At 38.9% G+C, this 22,477-nt stretch overlaps 1 protein-coding gene and 1 long non-coding RNA gene across 12 annotated transcripts in view; one reads left to right on the forward strand and one right to left on the reverse strand.

Moving 5' to 3' along the window:
* Window positions 1-16,239, reverse strand: part of ldhd (lactate dehydrogenase D) — a 38,785-nt gene extending 22,546 nt beyond the window's left edge. For 7 of the 11 annotated variants that reach the window (XR_005707880.1, XM_040132001.1, XM_040132000.1 and 4 more), the window contains exons 1-5: window positions 16,120-16,239; window positions 10,138-10,181; window positions 7,786-7,863; window positions 5,077-5,218; window positions 4,571-4,712 (exon numbers count right to left, since the gene is read on the reverse strand). Coding sequence is in view for 10 of the 11 variants with exons in the window: in XM_040132001.1 (XP_039987935.1) it covers window positions 4,571-4,712; window positions 5,077-5,218; window positions 7,786-7,863; window positions 10,138-10,181; window positions 16,120-16,212 (499 nt within the window). In the remaining variant the exon portion in view is untranslated. Of the gene's footprint in view, window positions 1-4,570; window positions 4,713-5,076; window positions 5,219-7,785; window positions 7,899-10,137; window positions 10,182-16,119 lie in introns of all 11 variants that reach the window. The other 4 variants (XM_040132002.1, XM_040131999.1, XM_040132005.1 and 1 more) reach the window with 3 other exon arrangements.
* LOC120792722 lies at window positions 16,184-21,629 on the forward strand. Its single transcript, XR_005707882.1, has 3 exons — window positions 16,184-16,286; window positions 18,141-18,283; window positions 18,849-21,629. It is a non-coding gene; the product is annotated as an uncharacterized LOC120792722 (long non-coding RNA).
* Window positions 21,630-22,477: the final 848 nt, after the last annotated feature.

Here is a 22,477-nt window from a genome sequence, read left to right on the forward strand (position 1 = left end):
TGAACAAGTCATAGTCCTAACAAGCTAATTAAGGTCTAAGACCATGGTTAAAGTTATGAGACAAAATCTCTTGGGGTGCCCAAACTTTTATATGGTGCTCCTGGCCCTTTTTTCACTGTATATTGTACAAAACAAAAATAATTCACCAATCTTGCTTAAAATGTTGAAAAGAATTTTTCCCCTTTAACTTTATGACTTTTAGAAATCAGTTCATCTTCTACTCACTTAACTATTCACAATAATTAATAAGTAATTTTGACCAGCGCTGCCCCAACTTTTCAAGCCACTGTGTGTGAGTAAAATCAGCAAATTGGGTGACACTATATACGGAAACCATTTGATAATGAGTATGCTTATAAATATGGTTCACTTATTCTGCTTCATAAGTCAACAGATTCTTGGATTAGACCTGAGCCTATTGGTATGTGCAAGTGCTTGAAAAACCATCTTATTGTTTTTGTAACCAAGATGGGAATCCCCGATTTATTGTGTTTTTGGGGGTGGCTGAATGTGTGGAATATGGAGGGCAATATCCTGGTACCTATACCTTTCAGGGAACTGGAAAGACAGTGATAATACAGCCAGGCCCCACTATAGGACATGCAGATACATGCTTTGTTGGATCTTATTTTTATGTATGGAGGATCAGAATATTATTATTATTATTTACCCAGGTATTGGTCAGGATGCTATATTATGTTAATTTAACACTGCCGGTAAATATAATTCGAATGAGAGATGATCAGTTGGAAAAAACGTCAACTGTAGCAACTGGCTTGAATGGTGCTCATGTTAGGAAGCCCAAATCTTTTCTTACATATTTTGCAGCTATAGCACCTTTGGATTAGCAGATCCCTTGGTATGAAAAGGTGATTAACTTTTTCTATCCACAGATGGGAGTTACTACTTTAGCTTTACGTATGGATAGTTTATCTTATACTATGTAGGATTTTGCAAAAGCGACTATAACATGTTTGGTTCAATGTGCCTACAACCCACGACCCCAGTCAGAGTTACCTATTTAGTAAGCCTCTTTTTTCTGTTTTTAATTGGCCCACGTTAGGCTGTGTGAGACAGGGCTCATGTGTATGAAGGATATTAAGTTTTCCGAGACAGATATTGAAAAATGATAAAAAATGGAGGAATGTGAAAGTAAATTTATTCTCTGTTTTATCATTTACTTACTTTGTTACCACTGTATGCTTTTGAACACACAGCGTCAGTTTGAATGTTGGTATTTACTGTACATAGTTGGAGAAAGTGAAGACATCATGCCATGTGTTTATTTTCGGACTGCTTTAAACAGGTAAACTTTTTACAACAAACTTCAAACCAGATCTACGTGGTATAATCTTATTTTTTCCAGAATAATGGACACCAGTGAAGAAAATGTGGAGGGAAAGCTAAAAACCTTTTGGAAACAAGAACGTCACATACCAGAGGACACCATAAACAACATCACTTTGTCAGACTGCACCAGCTAGCGAGGAAAAGGACCAGCACAGAAGCAGCCCACTTTGATGCCAAGCCCACTGGACCCATGCCAACCATTGCTAAATTCTAATATTTCAAACAGCATACATGTAATGCTCCTTTACCCCATTTACACCTGGCATTAAAATGTGTTTTAGGTGATCAGATTGCAATGGGATACTGCTTGACCACATGAAAGTACAGGTGTAAATGCACCCAGGACAGATTGTCATCCGATGGGCCAAACCACCTCCAGAAGTGGTCATAAGTGCAAATGCACTTGCGTTGTCAAACCACATACAACAACTACGTGGGCAGAAATACGCAATCGCATGCAACAGTTCCAAAACAGCAAGGTAGCAGCTAGGCAGCTAGCAACCACTACCCAGTAAACACACAACGCAGTCTTCTCCTCAGTCCTCAATAACAGATGTTATCCAAGACCCTCGTGGATGGAGTGAAGATGAGACCAACTGTCCGCTTTCAATTCGGTCCGACGAAAGTATACAAGGGAAACTTCATTTGGCTTGGTTGCAATTCATATTGCAACCAAGCCATTTATGAGGCAATGAAAATGATGTAATATATCATGTGCACAGAAAATAGAGCACATGGTTGACAGTACTGACAATCAGAACAACAACATTATAGACTGTAAACATATATGAATAATCTGGCAAAATTTTCTGGATTTACTTTCAGTGATAGCATGTGAAAGTCCTGAAAAGAAAATGTCACAATAATTAAAGTCTGGATGAAACAAAAGGAATAAATTAGGGTCTCAGCATCTGTAAAGGACAGAAAAGATTATGTTTTAGCTATGTTACATATATGTAAAAAGACAGTCTTGGTGATGTCTTTAATTAGAGTAGCATCAAATGTAACACCATGATTCTTGGCTGTCATACTTTGAGAAATCCCACAGTTGCTGAGAGTTACTGTTACTTGTTCAAACTGGTGTCTATGTCGGGCTGTGCAAATGACCAGCATCTCAGTTTTATCTGAATTTAGGAGCAGGAAATTCTGTGACATCCAACTTTTCACAGAAGACAAGCATACCTCTAAATTTATAATTTGATGAATGATCATCCACCAATACAGGCACATACAGCTGAGTAACATCAGCGTAGCAGTGGAAAGTAATTCCATGACTGTGTATTATTTGGCCAAGAGGTGAAATAGAGAGAGAGAAAAGCAGAGGGAAAAGAATAGAGCCCTGGGGTAACTCCATATTTCACGTCAAAAAATAAAAATGTAGCATTAGGGAACATATTGTGCTATTTCAGGTAAGTAAGACTAACCACATGATGGCCCAGCCAGAGATGCCAAATTGGTTTAACGATTGGTCAAGTGGTATACATTTTGGTATCAAAACCACACTGAGATTGAGAAGCACACAGGTGGACGCTGAATCCATAGTAAGCAAAAGATCAATTTGCAGTTTCAGTGGAGTGACAGGCCCTGAAGGCAGACTGAAAAGGTTCAAAAAGATTAGAGGCAAAATTACGTACATTGTGTTACTGTACAAGTACTTATGGACCTAACTTTATCTATACACATATATACATATACACACACACATATACTCTGATACATTACAAATACTGAAAAATTATCTAAATTTGTTTAAAAAAAAAAACAAGCTTTTTTCATGGATACAGAAATATGTTAATTTACAGATTTCCTGTAGCAATTGAAGTAAATTAAGCCTGTAAAGTGAATGCAAACAATTCCTACACGTTCCCTAACTCTTGTTGATTACTTTGTCTGTACAAAGGCAGTGTTGGAACAAACTGTTTTACTACACAAGAGGTTAGATGAAAAGAACTAGACGTAATGATGACTGACCAAACGTACATTAAGAAAACCAGCCAATTGGTCCTCATCCTTCAAGTCTTTTCTCTTCCAAAACCAAAAGTAGTGTTTGTAAACACTTTTTACAAAGCATAAATGTCACCTTTGTTTCGCTTGTGGACTTTTTTTTTCGAGTGTGGAATTTGGGTTTGTTGTTGCCTCTTATGGCCCCTGGGTTGTAAAACCCCCACTAGAAATGCAGTTCTCACCAACCACCAAGTATCAGTGGACCTCCAGACTCAGGAGACAATAATGACAAGATTTCTGCGTGACACAAGAGGCAAAGACGCCGCCTCTCTCGAAAACAGACACGGACAAATTATACAAAGGTGAGATTTATGGTTTATTGGAGGAGTTTTTAAACAATACCTTTTAGTTTTACAAGCGTAAAGACATTACAGATGAGGACCAACTAGCCTCAAGCAGTCACTCCCTGCACCATCCCACTTTTACGTTTCAGCCCCCCTTAAACCCAACCTCTTCTTCCTTACTTTCTATACCTTATTTGCCTTCTCTCCCCTCTGTCCTGACACACACTACATGCTCCATATATATCCAACACATCTACACTCACCTGCTTACACCCCAAAACCCACACTACTACTCAATCATCTTCATATCAATTTGTCATATGTATCAGTTTACCAGTTACACCGATTTACTTTGAAGTCTACATGTTCTGTTCTCCACCTGTTCAAGTTATTTTACATTTTGGTTATGCTTTTTGTCAGTGTTTTGCCTTCCTCTATTGTATTCCAGCCTTTAGATACACTTTCACATTTATCCACTACTGAGAGGAGAGGGATTTGTGAGTTGAGTGAAAACCTGAATGAAGAACACACTGAGTTCTGTGCTATCTGCTGGTTACTTCTCAAGGAAAGATATGGAATCCTTTCTGTCATGTTTTAAAACATGAAAGAGGAAGAAGGACTGGTATTCTATTGCCGGTTATAATGAGTCGCAGTGATGTAGGAGGGCTAGGAGGATAACTTGTAGTAGCAATATGTGTCTTGTTCTATGGCCTGTGTGAAGTGCCTTATACAGACTGAATAATTTTGTAAATAGTTTTGATAGTACCTCATTCTGTGATCTTTGTGTCTTGCGATATAGTTTACTTGTGGCTATTCAGATTGAATAATTTTGTAATAAAATTGTTCTATGGCCGTTGTGGGATAAAATTTACTCAATTTACCCACTGAGCTACTGAAAAATACAATGAAAGGAGGGGAACAGTGTGACTGACCAACAGGAAACCACAGGCCGGTGTCTCGCAAGTAGGCATTGAGGGCCTTCCGAGTCACACCAGGTTCAACTGTCACATCAAAGTCCTCCTGGTGGAGATCCAGGATCTGGTCCATGTTCCTCAGACTGAAGCACACACCACCCTAAGGGTAGAAGGAAGAAACATGTATACATACTGTTTTTAAATTGTTGTAAATTTCCATGTTCTACTTCTGTTATTTAAAAATTATAATATATACTGTAATAGGGAACATTTTAAGGGTTGAAATTTTGAGTTCACCAAAAGTAGTCTAACTATTGCTCTCTATTTGCTTTCTTAGTAAATGATTGCTCAAGCCTCTGACTGAGTTTATTTCATTTCACCTCAAAGCCAAGAACACAAATACACATAATACTCTACTGTACTGTACAGTACATTAAATTTACTTCCAAACACACTGCACACATCAATTCACAGATACACATTTACACAACTAAACATACATGCATGGGCCTCCATTCTCTCACCTTCATTGCACTGACCCCTCCCTCCAGGCCAGTCCCAGTGCCAAAAGGGATAATGGGAAGGCGGTGTCGGTGGCAGACCTTGGCCAGGGCACTGACCTCCTCCACACAACGAGGAAACACCACCATATCTGGGGGACAGCATCTGGATAGCAGCAAGACAAAGCTCTCATTCACCATTCTCAGTACTTCTCCACTAAACAGCACCTTCTGTTATTGTAGGATTTAGTGGGAATCCAGAAAACCAACATTAATGACACCATCATGAAGGTCCGTTTGAGGAAATGGTTGTGTGCAAATAAACTGTTACAAGCATACTAGAAGGAGACGTGATAAAATTATCAGGTCTATGTTTAAAACAGTTCACAGATTAACCGTTTTAGTTCTATTGAACAGACCAAGCTGTACCTTTAAAGCTGCACTAAACAATATCTTTATACAAACAATGAATGAAACAACAATGCGTAATGTGAAAGATTTCACTCGCAGAGACAGAACCACAAAGAATTATCTTCCAACTCTACAGTTTCACACAGCACCATAGAGCTTTTTAGCCTCATTTAGCTTATTGTTTTGGCTTTTCAACCCACAACTAAGCTCCTCTTGGTTTCCAGCAGTTTTTATTCAGAAAAAAGCTCTGATAAACTCTGTGTACATTAAATTTCAAGCACCAAACAGAGAAAGACAGCAGCTAGCTGGTGAATATATTGGAGCATTTAGCATCAAAACCCTGATCTCTTTCTAAGGAGTTGGTGAAAACCACAACAGAGCTAAAAAGAGAGTGAATATTGCACTCTCTAAGGAAATCCAGTATGACCACGTAAGTATTTGGGTAGTGATACAATTTTTGTAATTTTGCCTCTTTACACCACCACAATGGATTTGAAATGAAACCATCAAGATGGGACTGAAGTGTAGACTTCCTGCTTTAATTCAAGGGGTTTAACAAAAACACTGCATTAACCGTTTAGGAATTAGACATTGTTATGTATAGTCCCTCATTTCCAGGGGCTCAGAAGAAATTGGACAATTCACTGAAAAATAAGTTTCATGGCCAGTTGTGGCCTGTTCCCTCATTATTTCATGACAAATTAACCAGGTAAAAGGTTTGGAGTTAATTCCAAATTTGAATTTTGTATTTGGTAGCTAGCTGTTCATGGGAACTCTCAATATGCGGTCCACAGAAGTGGTGGTGCAAATGAAGGAGGCCATTATTAGGATGAAAAAACAAAACACACCTATCCAGATGGAAGAAAACTCTAGGGGTGGCCAAATCATCATTTTGGTATATTCTTAAAAAGAAGGAATGCACTGGCAAGCTCAAACAGCACCAAAAGACCAAAACTACAAACTGGAAATGGCCTATCACAGCAGTACAACTGTTCACTTGAAGCGAAAGCATCCTGATTTGCTTTGTTTAAGACCAGATGCAGCAACAGCAAGACAGCACCATTTTCTTTGTTTTTTATCTCAACCCAAGCATGATATATTAGGATTATTAACAGGCGAAACAGCCTGCGTTGTCTAACGTTGTTATTCAGACATTTTATATTTTCTTTTTCCTATCATGGCCACATATGAGCGAGAAAACAGCTTAAACTGACATTAAATTGCATCAAATAGGGATTCTCCAGCTGTCTACAAGGCTTCAATGACACAATATGGATAGACTGATTCTTCTTTGAAGCGTTTCCTTCACCTTTTTTTCCAGATATTTTTAGGTCAGGACACAACTTGTTACTCTCATTTTGGGGTAAATTTTGCTATTTACACTACTGGTCAAAAGTTTTAGAACACCTCCATTTTTCCAGCTGTTATTTAAATTTAGACAATTCAATTTCTCAGTCTTTCTGAAATTAAAGCATAGAAAAAATAAACAACCGAAGATTTTAAAAACAAGGAATCATGGAATCTTTTTGTTGAACTAATTTTAATCTAAATTATTGGTTCATCAGGCAGCCAAACACACTTTTGATGGTTTTTCTACAATAGAAATCAAATATTACTCAGACAGTTCGTTCCAACACTGCTGTAGAAGTTCCCACAAATGTGTTGCACTTGCTTGCTTGCTTTGCTTTCACATTCTCTCCATCACAGTTAATTCCAAACCAGCTCCATGGGGTTTAAGTCTGGAGACTGTGCTGGTCTTTCATCATGTGAAGCAACCATCTTCTTTTTTCCTTCTAATTTTTTGGGTTTTCGGATGACCCCTCACCAACTCATCTGACTTCCTCTGTAAAGGAAGTCAGATGCCATTATAGAAATATAAAATACTAGTTCCTGTAGTCCAGTATTGTCCAAATAATACTTCAGAGGGTGTAGTAACACAGCCTGTTCCAACACTGCCTTTGTACAGAGGGTTTTTTAAGTAATCAACAAAATTAGGACACCTGTAGGACTTCTTTGCATCAACTTTCCAGGCTTGGTTTACTTCCATTCCAGCAGAAAAGCTCTACGTTAACCCATTACTTAATCCCTTTTTTATATTAAGTTTTAACCTCAGTCAGTTTATCACTCACCGTTGCACCATTTAAGGTTTTACTGGACTTGAAATACTGAACTACTAATATTTCAATAAAGACTCAAAAAATGGGGGTGTTTCTAAAACTTTTGAGTATGGAAAAACACAAACAAACTTTGGAGTAGTGTATGGAAAACATCATGAGGGTTTCATATCATGAGTGTGTGTCTCCCAGACTGAAACAGACTAACCTGTGTACAGATTCATCTTTGCCATGTTGCTCTCTGACAGCTTCACCCAATGAGATGCTGTCCTCACCACATATAGACCTGAATTCACAGAGCACACTGTCCAGATCAGCACTCTGTGCAGACAAAAACACGCACGCACGCACGCCGCACGCACGCACGCACACAGACACACACAGAGAGTAAAGGACAGTGAGTCATCACAAGAGAGTGGGAGGTAAAGATAAAATATAAAATTAAACACTTCAATTGACTCTTCACTAAGCCACGCCCCTTTGTTTTTCCCGCTACTAGTCCGTCAAGCTGTCCAAACTAGCATTGCACCCACACTATCACTAAATGCACTCCCTGAAGAAATATTATCCAATTTTTGGAAAAAGACCAAAACCAGGAAAACAAAAACCAGGTTAAAAACATTAGAACCCTACAGATCACAATGTAAAAGTGAACCACATCATATCATTCTCTAATCACAGCACACTGTTACTAATATCAAATCTTACATAAATGTAAACCATGAAGTTAAAAAAACATGAGCCAACAATGATATTGGGCATAAACTATACCAATAAGGTACAACAATAGTTTGTGTCAACAAAAGCATTTTATATCTAGGCTTTCCAGACAATGCACCTATTAATTATTTTACTGTAACATATTGCACAATAACATCTAAATCTAATGCAGAACATAAAGTATTACAGAAGTAATAACAACAGGCAGGCTTTTGGACTTTCATTGACTTTCTATGAAAATCAGTGAGGAGGTCGAGTCTTGACTGGCTACTATAAGTTTTGTAAACCTATAGAAGTTACAAATTGTTTTTCAGCACAAATAGAAAAAAAGCCTCAAAGCTTTATTAGGCTTCATCTCCCTGAGACTAGCTTAACCGCAAATGCTTTCAAACAATATTTTTACTTTTAAAAGAGAAAAGACTAAGGTTGAGGACTAACTGTTTGGTTTTTCAAAAATACATCTGGCTAACCGCCCTACCTCCACTTCCCGGCACTTTTCTCTGGGAGCTTCCGGGACTGTATCCCACACAGTGGAGGAGGAAATCCCAAACGGGGCTAACCATCACTCTAATAGGGTACAGCGATACGGTTATGTAGTTGACACATGTAAAGCCAAAACAAGGGAGAAAAAAAAAAGAAAATGAAAAAAAAAAAACACCAACTAGAATTCCCATGTCGTGGTTGTATGCTTCTGCCAACCAGTCAAGTTGCAGGAAATATGGTCCCCTTCTGTTCCTGAGTTACAGCGTTGAATAATGGCCAGAAAAGTGTTTTTGTAGAACATTATGTAACAGTGAAGTTGACCTTTGACCAATGTAAAATAACATCACTTAATCATTTTATCCTATTAGACATTTGTGTTAAATTTTTATCATAATTAGCATGTGAATTATTGAGTTACTGCCATAAATGTGTTTTGTGAGGTCAAAGTGACCTTGACCTTTGACTGCCAAATTCTAATAAGGTCTTCCTTGAGTCCAATTGGAAGTTTGTGCTAGATGTGATGAAATTCCCTCCTGGCGTTTCCTGATATATTGCGTTCACAGGTATGGGATGGATGAGAGGTCACAGTGACCGTGACCATTGACCACCAAAATCTAATCAGTTCATCCTTTAGTCCAAGTGAACGTTTGTGCCAAATTTGAAGAAATTTCCTTAAGGTGTTCCTGAGATATTGCATTCACGAGAATGGGACAGACGGACGGAGGGACAGACTGAAAGACAACCCAAAAACATAACGCCTCCATTGAAAGCTGTTGCGGCACAAAGACAAATTAATACAAAAACAAATAGTTGGAAAAATAAAAATATTTTGACCTAAGAGTCGGCTCGAATTAAGATGTATTCTAATAGTTGAAATAAAAGTGATGTTTAGAGATTGCATTAGCGATCTTGCCTAAGGAAAGGGGAAATTTACAATTGAAACTCTTTTATTGTGATGGATGTAATACCCTGCACCAAATGAGTCGCATGTGTAGTCACGATTTTGGAGTCCTAATACTGTCCTAATATCATAATACACAGAGCTGTTTCTGTCCATTCATCCCTCTGTCTGCCTATGCACATAATGTGGTAACTCCAAGATCTTCATCAAGAGTCCTGTTGACTAACTCAACAAATGCTGGCAGAAGTAGGTATCAGAAGGTTGATCAAAATATCTTAAAGTTTTCATTTATTTTACTTGCCTTTTAAATTAGGAAAAGTTTAGAGGAATTAGAGAAAAAAACCCATCTGATTCTGAATTGCATTACTCTTTACAGGGAATCTCTAGAAGCCATGAGAGAGCAAGGACATAGGGGACTTAATTATAATACCACTAGATGCCATCTGAAAATATTACCTCTGAAGGACATCACATCTTGTGCAGGTAGACATCCACAAACGCTGTAACATATATACATATACCAAGCACTTTATTAGGAACACCTGTACAGCTGTTTATTCATGCAATTATCCAATCAACCAGCCATATGACTGCAATGCAATGCATGAAATCATGCAGAAACAGATCAGAAATGTCACAACAAATATCAGAATGGGGAAACAATGTGGTCTCAGTTACTTTGACCATGGCATGATTGTTGGTGCCAGATGGGCTGGTCTGAGAATGTCTTAAACTACTGATCTCTTGGGATTTTCACACACACAACAGTATCTAGCGTTTACTCAGAATGCTGCAAAAAAAACAAAAAACCTCTAGTGAGCAGTAGTTCTGTGGACAGTATGTGTTGTTAATGAGAAACGTCAGAGGAAAATGGCCAGATTGTTTCAAACTGACAGAAAAGCTAAGGTAACAGCTTAGGTAAGGTAACTCAGATAACAGCTCACTGCAACTCCCGTGAGCAGAGAAGCATCTCAGAATGTACAACACGTTTGCCCTTGAGGTGGATGGGCTGCAACAGCAGAAGACCATGTTGGGTTCCACTCCTGGCAGCCAAGAACAGAAATCTGAGGCTGCAGTGGGCAGAGGCTCACCTAAACTGGACAGATGAAGACTTGATAAATATAGCCTACTCTGATGAATCTCAATTTCTGCTGAGGCACGCAGAAGGTAGGGTCGAATTTCGGCATCAAAAGCATGAATGCAGGGAGCCAACCTCCTTTGTGTCAAAAATCCAGGCTTGTAGTGGTAGTGTTATGGTGAGAGGAATGTTTTCTTGTCACACTTTGAACCCCTCAATACCAATCAATCATTGTTTGAATGCCACAGCCTATCTGAGCAGTGTGGCTGATCATGTGCATCCCTTTGCCGCCACAATTTACCCATTTTCCAATGGTTACTTCCAGCATGATAATGCACCATGTCACAAAGTGACATGACAATGAGTTCAGTGTACTTCAGTGGCCTTCACAGTCACCAGATCTGAATCCAATAGAATACCTCTGTGATGTGGTAGAACAGGAGATTGGCAGCATGAATATGCATCTGACAAATCTGCAGAAATTATGCGATGTAATCATGTCAACATGGACAAGAATCTCAAAAGAATGTGTCCAACGCCTTGTGGATTCCATGCCACAAGGAATTGAGGCTGTTTGAGAGCAAAAGGAGACCATACACAGTAATTGTATGGCTTGTTAATAAAGTGCTAGGTGAGTATCGAGCATCAGTAACATATCAGTGTATCCAACTCTTTCATTCACTTAGTGACCTGGCTAATGAGATTTTTTAGCAACACTGTATTCTGCTCTGCTTAATATTACATCATGTGTGTCATAGCAGCATCACATTAATATTTATTGCATGTACATTAAAATTAATGTGTTATAATTTAATGACAGTTATAGGCATTCACTGTGAAAGGGGAATTGTTGAAATGCCAGTGGGAGGTTTTTAATGTTACCGAAACTTCTGAACAAACACGACAGCTGAGGAAAACAGAAGACTTCATGCTGTTTCATTTCCTGTCTTTGCATCTCTATGCCTAACCACTTCGCTTGAGCTTTTTCTTTTATTTTCTCACAAACTAACACCAACCTGCTACACTACATTGGGGTGCATAGTTTTACACCAGTTTATATATGTTTGTCAATGATGATATGTACACCTAACTATGGAGGGTCACATTGGGAATCTTTTTTTCTTAATTAATGTTGCTGTGCCTCCAAGTAAGTTTTGTGTTACCTCACATTAGGTTTTGCATTCCCTCTGATCAATAGAGGCTGAGCTGAAATAGTATTATGTAGTAGACTGCCACTGGTTGTGACCACAGCTAGGTTATATTAAAGTTTCTGTTTAGTTTGACCATTTTTTTAATATATCTAATCTAGTCAAAAAAGGGGTTATACAACAACAGCTTGGTTAATAGGTAGTTTACAACAACAAAGCTATTTCATGCTTGCTTTTCTTAGCTATGTTACTGGGTTGTTAATTTGTTATTGGCTTTATTAGCCAGACACATTGGTAACTAAATAGTATCTTACAATGGGATCATACCAGCCACAATGCCTGTCTATATGCTGATGTTCCGACCCAGTACTCAGCAGTCAATACTACATTATTACCAGCCACACTGACTTGGTATTGTTTTCACCTTGTATGAGGCTGTGTGAGTCTGTCTATGTGTTTTTGTATGTGTATGTGTATGTGTGTGTGTGTGTGTGTGTGTGTGTGTGTGTGTGTGTGTGTGTGTGTGTGTGTGTGTGTGTGTGTGTGTGTGTGTGTGTGTGTGTGTGTCTGTACGTGTGTGAGCATGTGTGCGTGTCATCATGCCAAAATGTGGTCCTGGAGACACCTGCTGTAGCGGCAACTACCACAGAGGTGGAATTGAGAACACTGCTCTGGCCTCCAGCACCAATGTTAGGAATCTCGGAGTTCTCTTTGATCAGGATATGTCCTTTAGCTCTCACCTAAAACAAACTCCAAGGTCTGCCTTTTTTCCCCTACGTAACATTGCAAAAATCAGGCACATCCTTTCTCAAAAAGACGCTGAAAAACTAGTCCATGCTTTTGCTACCTCTAGGCTGGATTATTGTAATTCCTTATTATCAGGCTGTCCCAACAAATCTTTAAATACTCTCCAGCTGATCCAGAATGCTGCAGCGCGAGTACTGACAAGAACTAGGAAAAGAGATCACATTTCTCCCTTGTTAGCTTCTCTGCATTGGCTCCCTGTAAAATTCAGAATAGAATTTTAAATCCTCCCCCTCACCTACAAAGTCATTAATGGTCAGGCACCATCATATCTTGAAAGAGCTCACAGTACCCTATTACCCCAGTAGAACACTGCGCTCTCAGAATACAGGCTTGCTTGTGGTTCCTAGAGTCTCCAAAGATGGAATAGTAGGCAGAGCCTTCAGTTATCAGGCTCTTCTACTGTGGAACCATCTTCCAGTTTTGCTCCGGGAGGCAGACACCCTCTCTATTTTTAAGAGTAGGCTTAAAACCTTCCTTTTTGATAAGCCTACAGTTAGGGCTGGATCAGGCTTGTCTTGAACCATCCCCTAGTTAGGCTGCTATAGGCCTAGACTTCCGGGTGACATCCCATTATGCACCGAGCTCCTCTCTCCTCCTCTCCATCTGCACACATTCATATGGTATTAATGCTCATTACTCACTTGACTTCTCTGTCCTGTAGTTTTGTGCTTTCTCGTTTCTCTCCTCTCTCTTCCTGTCTCTTTCTGCAGGTATTTCTGCCCCTGGTGCTAGAGTCTGGATCTGTGACTGCAAACCACCTACTGCCCCCATGATCCAGCTCAACACCCACTGCTTCAAATATTATGATTATCATCTATTATTAATTATAATACTATCAATAATTATTACTTAGTTTTATCAGTACTACTGCTACCCCCCCTTCTCTCTCTCTCTCTCTCTCAAGCTCTCTCCCTCAAACCAGCCGGTCGGAGCAGACAGCTGCCCACCACGAGCCAGGTTCTGTTCAAGGTTTCTACCTGTTAAAAAGAGTGTTTTCCCTTGCCGCTGTCGCCAAGTGCTTGCTCATATGGGAATGTTGGGTCTCTGTATATATACCTATAAAGAGTATGGTCTAGACCTGTTTTACATGAGAAGTGCCCTGAGATAACCTCTGTTATGATTTGGCGCTATATCAATAGAACTGAATTAAATTGAATTGGTAAGGGTTTATGTCTGTCTGTCTGTCTGTCTATGGACATATGTTGTCACCACGATAGCGTCACAACCATGCAAGATACAGTCACGAAACTAAGTGTGTAGTTTTGATCAAAAAGAAAGACAGTGAATATGGGCGTGGTCAGACTTATGAATACTGAGGGCACAGATTTATCTCAATATTATTTGTATAAACACATCGACAATCCGTGTGTGAATGTGTAAACTGTAAATATAAAAACACCTTTCACAAATTCAAAAGCATCTGTGAATACATCCAATTTATTAACAAAATTAATGAAAAGCATTTATGAATATCTTCCTAACATCTACAACTTTTGAACAGGCATTTTTGAATCCATTTTTTATTTGTGAATAGAAAAGGCATTTGTGGGTTTTAATTCTAGGCTTGTGGATTTGCGTTTTACACACAAGGAGTTTAGAGACAAACTTTCCATCAGTAAAACGAAAATACACTTGTATCACTCAGCCATTTTCGGAAAGCACGTGATCGCCTGCTGATATCGTCAATTCCACAAGCAGTGGGTTTGTGCTGCTTCTTCAGTTGACAGTAATCTAGCCAGTGAGGGCCAGCCAACTCATCCTTTATAATTTTCATTCATTCTTTCAGGTGGGTAGAGTAACAAAGCACTTCACATCTTAGTAATGTAGTCATAATGTATGTGTAGAACTGCCCCGTATTTACATAGGTTACATTGTTTCAGTTAGGCTAGGGTAACTGTTGTAACATATGACAAGTGACAGCACCCTGGTTAAGCTCTTTGATAGTATGGTTGTTGGTGTTGATAGTTGTTTTTGTTTAGAAATGTCATATTGTAATTTTATTGTTCATTGTTAATATGTACATTAAACTAAGCTAACATTGGCTACTGCACTGGCATCTGTTGCCAAGGTGACAGTAAACATTCATGTTAGGGGCTTGGGGAGCAAAAGAAAGGTGCAGGATTTTATACATTGTAAATATGGTTAATATTCATTTTAAATAGACCAGATATCATACAAGGTAATCACCAAAGAACTCAAAATCCCAGCAATGGGTCCTGACCTAATTCCCAATGAAAACCTATGGAGAAGTCTGCTATTGCAAATAAAAGAGCTTGAACGCATAACAATGGAAGAGTGGTATAAACTACCAGCAGACAGGGGTAAAAAAGCTTCTTAACGGCTACAAGAAATGTTTAGAGGTTGTCATAGGTGTTCTGGAACCAAATATTAGTGAAGAGTGTCAATAACGGTATCTGAATTACATTTTGGATTTCAATTTTGTGTATGTATTATTTCAGCATTATGCAAGTTTGTAGAGTTTTTTTTTATTATTTTCTTTTGTTTAGTAACATTGGACATTATTTAAATAATTTGATTTCTGAAGATATTCAAAATTCTGCAATTGAAATTCAGGGGTGCCAATAATTACAACCAGAACTATAGTAAAATGAAGAATGCACGTTACTAATCGCTTACTATTTAAAAAAATAGCTCACCGAAAGACTGCCTCCTCTTACTTTGAAATACGGAAATGACATTTCAGCAGCCCGATCACGTGCTTTCATAAAAAGGCCGAGTGAGACCAGTGGATTTTCTTAAGACTGGCGGAAAGTTTGTCTCTGTGTGTAAAATGCAACTCCACAAGAGTAGAATTGAGATTCACAATTCAAAGATTCAAAAATTGATTCACAAACGCCTGTTCGATAGTTGTAAACACTAGGAAGATAGTCACAAATGCTTTTAATTTATTTGTAAATTATTTATACGTATTCACACATTTTTTTGTGGAATTTGGATATTTGCATATCCGTTTTATGTTTTCAATATTTGTTGAGTTTACAAATCTCTTGTATTTGTGGCAGATTTTTTATATGTACAGTTTACACATTTACACGCGGATTGCCTACCTGTTCACTCAAATAACATTAGGATAAATCGCTGCCCAGAGTACTCAGTGTTCATGAGTTTGACCACGCCCATGTTCGAACTCTGCCTTCATCAGTTTTCGGACTGTATCTTGCGCGGTTGTGACGCTATCGAGGTGAAAAAATCTGTTCAGACAGACAGAAACCCTTACCAACGTACTCAAGAACCACCTCTGTGAAAGCTGTTACTGCAGCAAGTCTCGCCAAACATACCAAACCTTCGTTCTGGTGCTACTGAATTTGGATTTTACGTTCGCTCAGAGCGTGTAATGCAACATCATGAAACGAAAAAAATTAACTGTTTTAGAGAAGGACTTACTCTGGTGGAGTTTTCTGATTTAATGTTGCAACACTGTAGGAGGCCGTGCCAACGAGGCAGTAGCCGTCGGCTAAGTATCAAGCTAAGACCCATCGTTTGTCCTGCAGAGATCACTAACTGGCAAACTCTAGCCAAATTTTCAATAAGGTCCGGCTACACGACTTCCGGTAAATTCTTTTCATAGTAAAATCAGAGAATGAAAGCATAGCAGTTACTAAAAAATGCTTTATTGTAATATTTATTGTTTGTTCATTTTTGTTTATAATTAAGTATCTCTCTTTATCTCTAGTTTTGGTATAGATAGGTTTAAGTTGCACCGATGACCTCATCTTTTAGTTTTATTGCAACTTTTAATGTTGTTGCTTGGGTAAGGCCTCTTTAGACTTTTTCTGTCAGACATTCACACTGTGCTCTCTTTAAGTCTGAGTTAATGACATATATGTACAAGCAGGATTCTGTGACATCACAGCTAGTTTGGAAGCCAAACTAAAAGTGGTTCAGTATGCAACACACAGGTATGATGCGGAAACTTGAAACTTCCATTGCACATGCACTGGACCTTTCAGTTAAGAGACATTTTGAGTCCACTAGTTAACCTTTAAAATGAGAAATATTTGTATATTCATAGATTCTGGATTTTTCAATGAGAGAGAAGGAGTAGAAGTTATCATATGAATTTTTAACTGGGCTATTTAACTTTTTTGTCAAACGTTTTATTAGACACAAATGATTATTCCAAGTGTAACAGTGAGTATTTTTTACATGTCTTAAAAACGTGTCTGGAGGGGGTCTTAAAGAGTGTATAAGAAGACACAAAAACTTTATAAGAAAATCTTGCATCAGGAACAATACAGGACTAAGGCCCCTTAAACTGATAGTTAGAGGATCCACAACTAATGATTAATTTCATTAATACCTGTCATTACATCGCATTGTCCCACAAAAATGCAGTTAAAATGGGTTATGAAGTTTTTGTAGGAAATAATATGACATTAACTTTGTCATACCTGTGGTTTAATGTTAACACAAATGGTTTGGCATATAATCTGTTGATGACAAGGTCAGACTGGAATTACTTCTGTGGTTAGTACTTCTGCTTTATGGCTTAATTGTTACAATGTCCTGTGCTGTTAATGTAACTGTCCTTGTTTTTTTACAAAACAGACTGAACATAAAGCCAAAGTAGTCTTCACTGTACAGCTAGGTAGCTAGCCCTTGGTGATAAACTAATATGGAGGACCAGTAAGTCTGCTCAGGGGCTTTAGTGCCAGCAAATGCGGCCCTTCCAACAGCATTGTTCACCATAAATCTGCTGGAGCCTTTCAATTTCTTGAAACCGTAGGAGGAAGAGAGGTGGATTAGAAGATATGAGCATTTCAGACTTGCAACTAATTTGGACAATTTTCTGATGCTAATTAAGTGAATACCTTGGTATATTGCCTGAGAGATGAAGCTGACGACATACTACAAGGGCTGCACGTAACACGGAAGCAGTGCCAGCAACATGAAACAGTCAAGGATTTGACACAGATTAGTACCAAAGCAAAACGTTATATATGAATGAGCCAAGTTCAGCAAGAGAGTACAGTAGCCGACTGAAACAAAGACAGAGACAGATTGATAGTGGGTCTTCCTCACTGTCAGAATGAAGGCAACTAGACAACTAGGCTTGACTCTAACAAAAGTTATTACAATGGCTAGTGTGGGAAATTAATTTTCATATACTACTGAATGCAATCATAATTTTCATATACTACTTATTGTGATTATTTATTTTTTTTATTTTATATGTGTTCAGTGAGTTACCATTAAAAACATCAATCTGAGAATCAAGAATGCTGACTAATAGTAAGCTTAGGGAAGATTGCGCTTGCGTCAGAACATAATGATCAATGTACCCAAGTAGTACCAGAATGTAATAGACGTGTTTAGATATCAGCTACTGAGGAACGTAGGAGGGATAATGATATAAAAATGATGCCCTGGTGAATATTTTCTCCCTCAATTAATTTGCGAGCCAGTGAGTAGAGGCTTGAGGGGCCTGATGCGTCGACGGAGCTGCTGCTACCCAACAGCAGTAGGCAGAGCCTTTTTCCTAAAATCTGCATGTACTCGTGTCTGAGTGCAGTGTGCATCCGCCCGACCCAGATAGCGATAAGCATGGGTGAGTAAATGAGTCATGTTTTAAATGTGTTAAATCAACTGAGAAATTGGATATTGAAAAAGAAAAGCTGCAGCAGGCTACAATCGTGGAGTAGTAGTGTTGCTAACAGCCTTTGCTGTCTCAGTTTTTGTTGTGTGGACGATGGTCATTGGATGGTTCAAAGTAGATGACGGATATAGAAAAACAAGGGATAAGAACACATTTCTGGCTTGATTGAACCTATATAACTTCAAAGGGTGTTGAACACTATCAGAACATGCAGCTGATTAACCTAAAGCTCTGGCAAATTGTGGGTAAATTTGAGACAATTGCAAGCTGATTTTCCCAATGTGGCAAAGCGCTTTGAGTGGTCAATAAGTCTAGAAAAGCACTATATAAGTGCAGTCCATTTACCATTCACCAAACTAACCGCAACACTCATTTAACACCGAATGAAATGCTTATGGGTCAACCTATGCCAATCTTAGAGGGCCATACGGTGGTCTGCCGCTTGAGCAGCTTGAAAGAGAACTAACTAACTATGTGCAACATCTAACTGCTATATATAAAAACTATATTTCAACAGGTGAAGGGTGCTACAGAGGGAAGAACCAGTGAAATTCCAGAGGAGCTGCAGAAGATCCAGCCAGGCAAGTGGGTGTACATCCAGGTGTTCAAGAGCGAATGGAATGAGCTAAAGAGAGAAAGCCCATTCAGGGTGTTCTTGATAACTCCAACTGCCCTTAAGGTTGAGGGAAAGAAGGTCCGGTACCACCTCAACCACTGCAGCAGATCAGAGGAACCAGGCCAGAGACAAGTGAGTGACATCGGAGATCAGCAGGCTACCAACCAAGGGGAGGCATTGGTGGTGAGGATTGTGATGGACAATAAAACCTGACCTCGTCACCAACAGCCAGGCCTTGGTATCCTTTCAGGAGGATGGGCTGTGGCATAAGGGGCTGCGTATGTGCATTGTTACTTATCAGCATGCCTATTCTACTCCCTATTCTGTGCAAACTGGAAGGGAAAAGTACAGCAAAAGTGTATATACTAACATCCAACCCACTGAGTAAGACCAACTACTATGTCAATGATGCCCAGGTCCTGACATTTCTAGCTATAGCTAAAACAAAAGTAATTAGCTCTAACAAACAAAAACCTAATTGTACACTAGCAACAGCAATGTTATCTGCCTCACAAAGTAGACTGCCTTTGGGAGAGACAGTATTTTTGACCTAACACCAGCCCCTTCATTTATCCTGTATAACAGCCAAAGTACTAAACTGGCCAGCTATGCAAGGCCCACTAATGCACAGGAGATGCAGCGGTACAGGGGAAGTGATGGTACAGATACGATATCTGAGTGATCACTGTGTACATGTTGATTTATATAAATTTATGAGCAAGGGGAGATCACAATGTATGGTTGGGCCAACAGGAATACAGGACAGAAGCAGAAAGTGTTAAAAATGACACACAAATCGACCAACTATGGAGTAAAGAACGTACGTCACGATGGCAGAGAAATGTGTTCTATCGATGTTTGAAATACTTAGCTGAGCAAGTGAACAAAGAGACATGCATAACATTCTATAATATGGGGAAAACTCCCCAAGTAAGGCAACTGCCTTTTACACCAGAGGAATGCAAGGGAGAATGGCTAAAGTTTGTTATGATTAATGACACACTATTTAATTGACAGTGTGTATTGTAGTACTTATCCAGAATTGGTCCACAACTTATGGTTAAACATTTTCAGGAATGTCAAGATGTGTTTGTCCAGGAGGAGAAGGAAGTAGTTTTAATGCGGCCAGTAGTGAAAATACCTAAGAACATTGAGTTTCCATTCTGTATCATAAGACGCAAGGAGCTGGAAGAAATAATGACTGAGTTTATGAAAACGGGCTCAGTAAGGTAAAAGAACTTAAAAGAGAAGAGAAGATTGTGGATTTCATATTGGCAAGAGCTGTTTGGTATACCTAATGAGCATAAAGCAATCTCAGACATTTTATCGCCAGATGGTCCATTTGCAGGAATGACAGCAACAAGGAATGGGCAATGGATAAACTATTTGTGGTATAATCAGCAAAGGTTTATCAATTTTACCGTGCAAGCAATAGAGCGGGTAAAAGAACAGCTGCATGCCACAAGCACTTTGACACTTCAGAATAGATTCATCCTTGACACCATGTTAGCTTAAGAGCAGGGAGTATGCATGCGCAATGGGGAAGAATGTTGCACAGTTATCCCAATGCAAGCAGGACAGGATGGTAACCTAACAATGGTGTTAGAAAATCTGAAAAACCTAAGAGATGAGCATGTCACAAAGGCAGAACCAGAGGGTTGGTCATGAGTGGAAGACATATTGGTTGATGAATTTGGAAAATGGGAGGTAGACCCCAACTTCAATTTGCCAATAAAAAGGATAGTCAATCTGTGTTCAATAGAAATGCAAACTTAGATGATTGAGAAAAATACATTAATTGTAATTGTAGTAAGACCATAGTACCTGAAGTCACATTACTGAAACAAGATACTTACTGAGGCTGCAAATAACATTCCAGTATCCAGCCTTTTCAGACTGGTGCTGTAAAGACCCTACATTCTTTATAGGGCATCATGTGATTACCAGAGTATGGTAGAGTCTTAGTGTGATCAAGTTTATGGTAGGGTTTGACATAATCTGGACAAACATGCCACGTGCTCCTGGAAACCAAACTGGAGTAGTTTCCCTCATGGGTGGACCCAAGGTACTTACATTGCTGTGCATCGTAAGTGCTAGTAACCTCTCCACAGCAATGGTCCCCTGCAGTGTGTCTAACACTTGGGCTGAAGACAGAGACAGTGGTGTTGACTACAGATTGCACTAAAACAATGGACATTTTCCAGTGAGACACTGTAATATCTGTAATAATCTAGGAAACATGTAATCGTTGGAACTTTATTCTGGTGATTTTCATCGTTACTGGTCCCTCTTTTAGAGAGAGTGTAATTGTGTTTCAGTTTTTTCATTCTTACCAATATAATGTTTTGTTACCAATTTACAATTGGCTTGCGCAACATATGTTAGCAGAAAAATAACATTTATACAATATAATGTTTATTGATTAGGGGCAGGAGCACAGTGTGGCTTTTACTCCATCCAAGCCAAACAGACAGGAGATGTTTATGAGGGTTGTGCTCATACTCTGCTGACAAATCTCTCTCCAAGTGAGAGTCATCGTCTTAATGATCACTGATGCCATGAGTCAGCGACTCCTGCATGGTTGGACAAACTCTGTCAACAGGAGATAGGGAAAGGTGTGTCAAGGTGTTACAATATGTGTGTGACTTACAAGGCATAAAGAGGGGAATTATGTGGGAAATGTATTTTCATATACCGGTGATTGTGATCTTTTTTTTTTTTTTTTTTTTTTTTAGATTTGTTCAGTAAGTTGCTATTAAAAACAAGAATCTGACTAATAGAAGCTTAGGGAAGAATATGATTGCATTAGAACATAATGGTGTATGTAACCAAGTAGTATCAGAATGTGTTTGACTTGTGTAGATATCAGATACTGAGAATGCAGACACCATTATTTCCCAGAAAGTAACTAATCATAGCAGGAAGCGCCAGAGAGATTAAACAATGTCTGAAAGTCAAGGTCAGGCCAAGCCGGTGTAATGATGGGAGTGTACTTACAATTAGGCTCACAGAAGGAGGAGAGATTAATGATATAAAAATGAATGTACAACTGAGAAAATTAAGTTTTGCTCCCCAGGGACCAGCTTAGTTTATTGTACATTGTTTTCAATGTGTAATAAATCTACTTCACACCAAACTCTGAAAGTTGCATAGTGTATTATTCAAACTACGGATTGTGTGGAAGAGAATCTGAACCCATGTGGCCCTGGTGAAGGTTTTCTCCTGCACTAGATAGTCAGAGGAAATAAAATGTCAGCAGAATGATTTGAGAGGATAAACGACTGCTAGCAAAGCATCACTTGGATGTCATGCATATGAAGCGAGGAAAACTGCACAAACTCAAGGAACAGATATAGAGACAGGCAAAAGCTGAGAGTAGAGCAGGAGAGAATAGAAAGTGTTCCTCAAATGTGGGAAATCACCTTCTCATCCGACCTTTAAATGCCCAGCTAAAAGTACAGAATGTGATAAACGAGGGCATTATGGGATGGTTAGTAAGTAAACCAGCACAGTGAATGTGGTTTCAGAGG

Source organism: Xiphias gladius, chromosome 8 (assembly GCF_016859285.1).
Source record: "Xiphias gladius isolate SHS-SW01 ecotype Sanya breed wild chromosome 8, ASM1685928v1, whole genome shotgun sequence".
NCBI lineage: Eukaryota > Metazoa > Chordata > Actinopteri > Istiophoriformes > Xiphiidae > Xiphias > Xiphias gladius.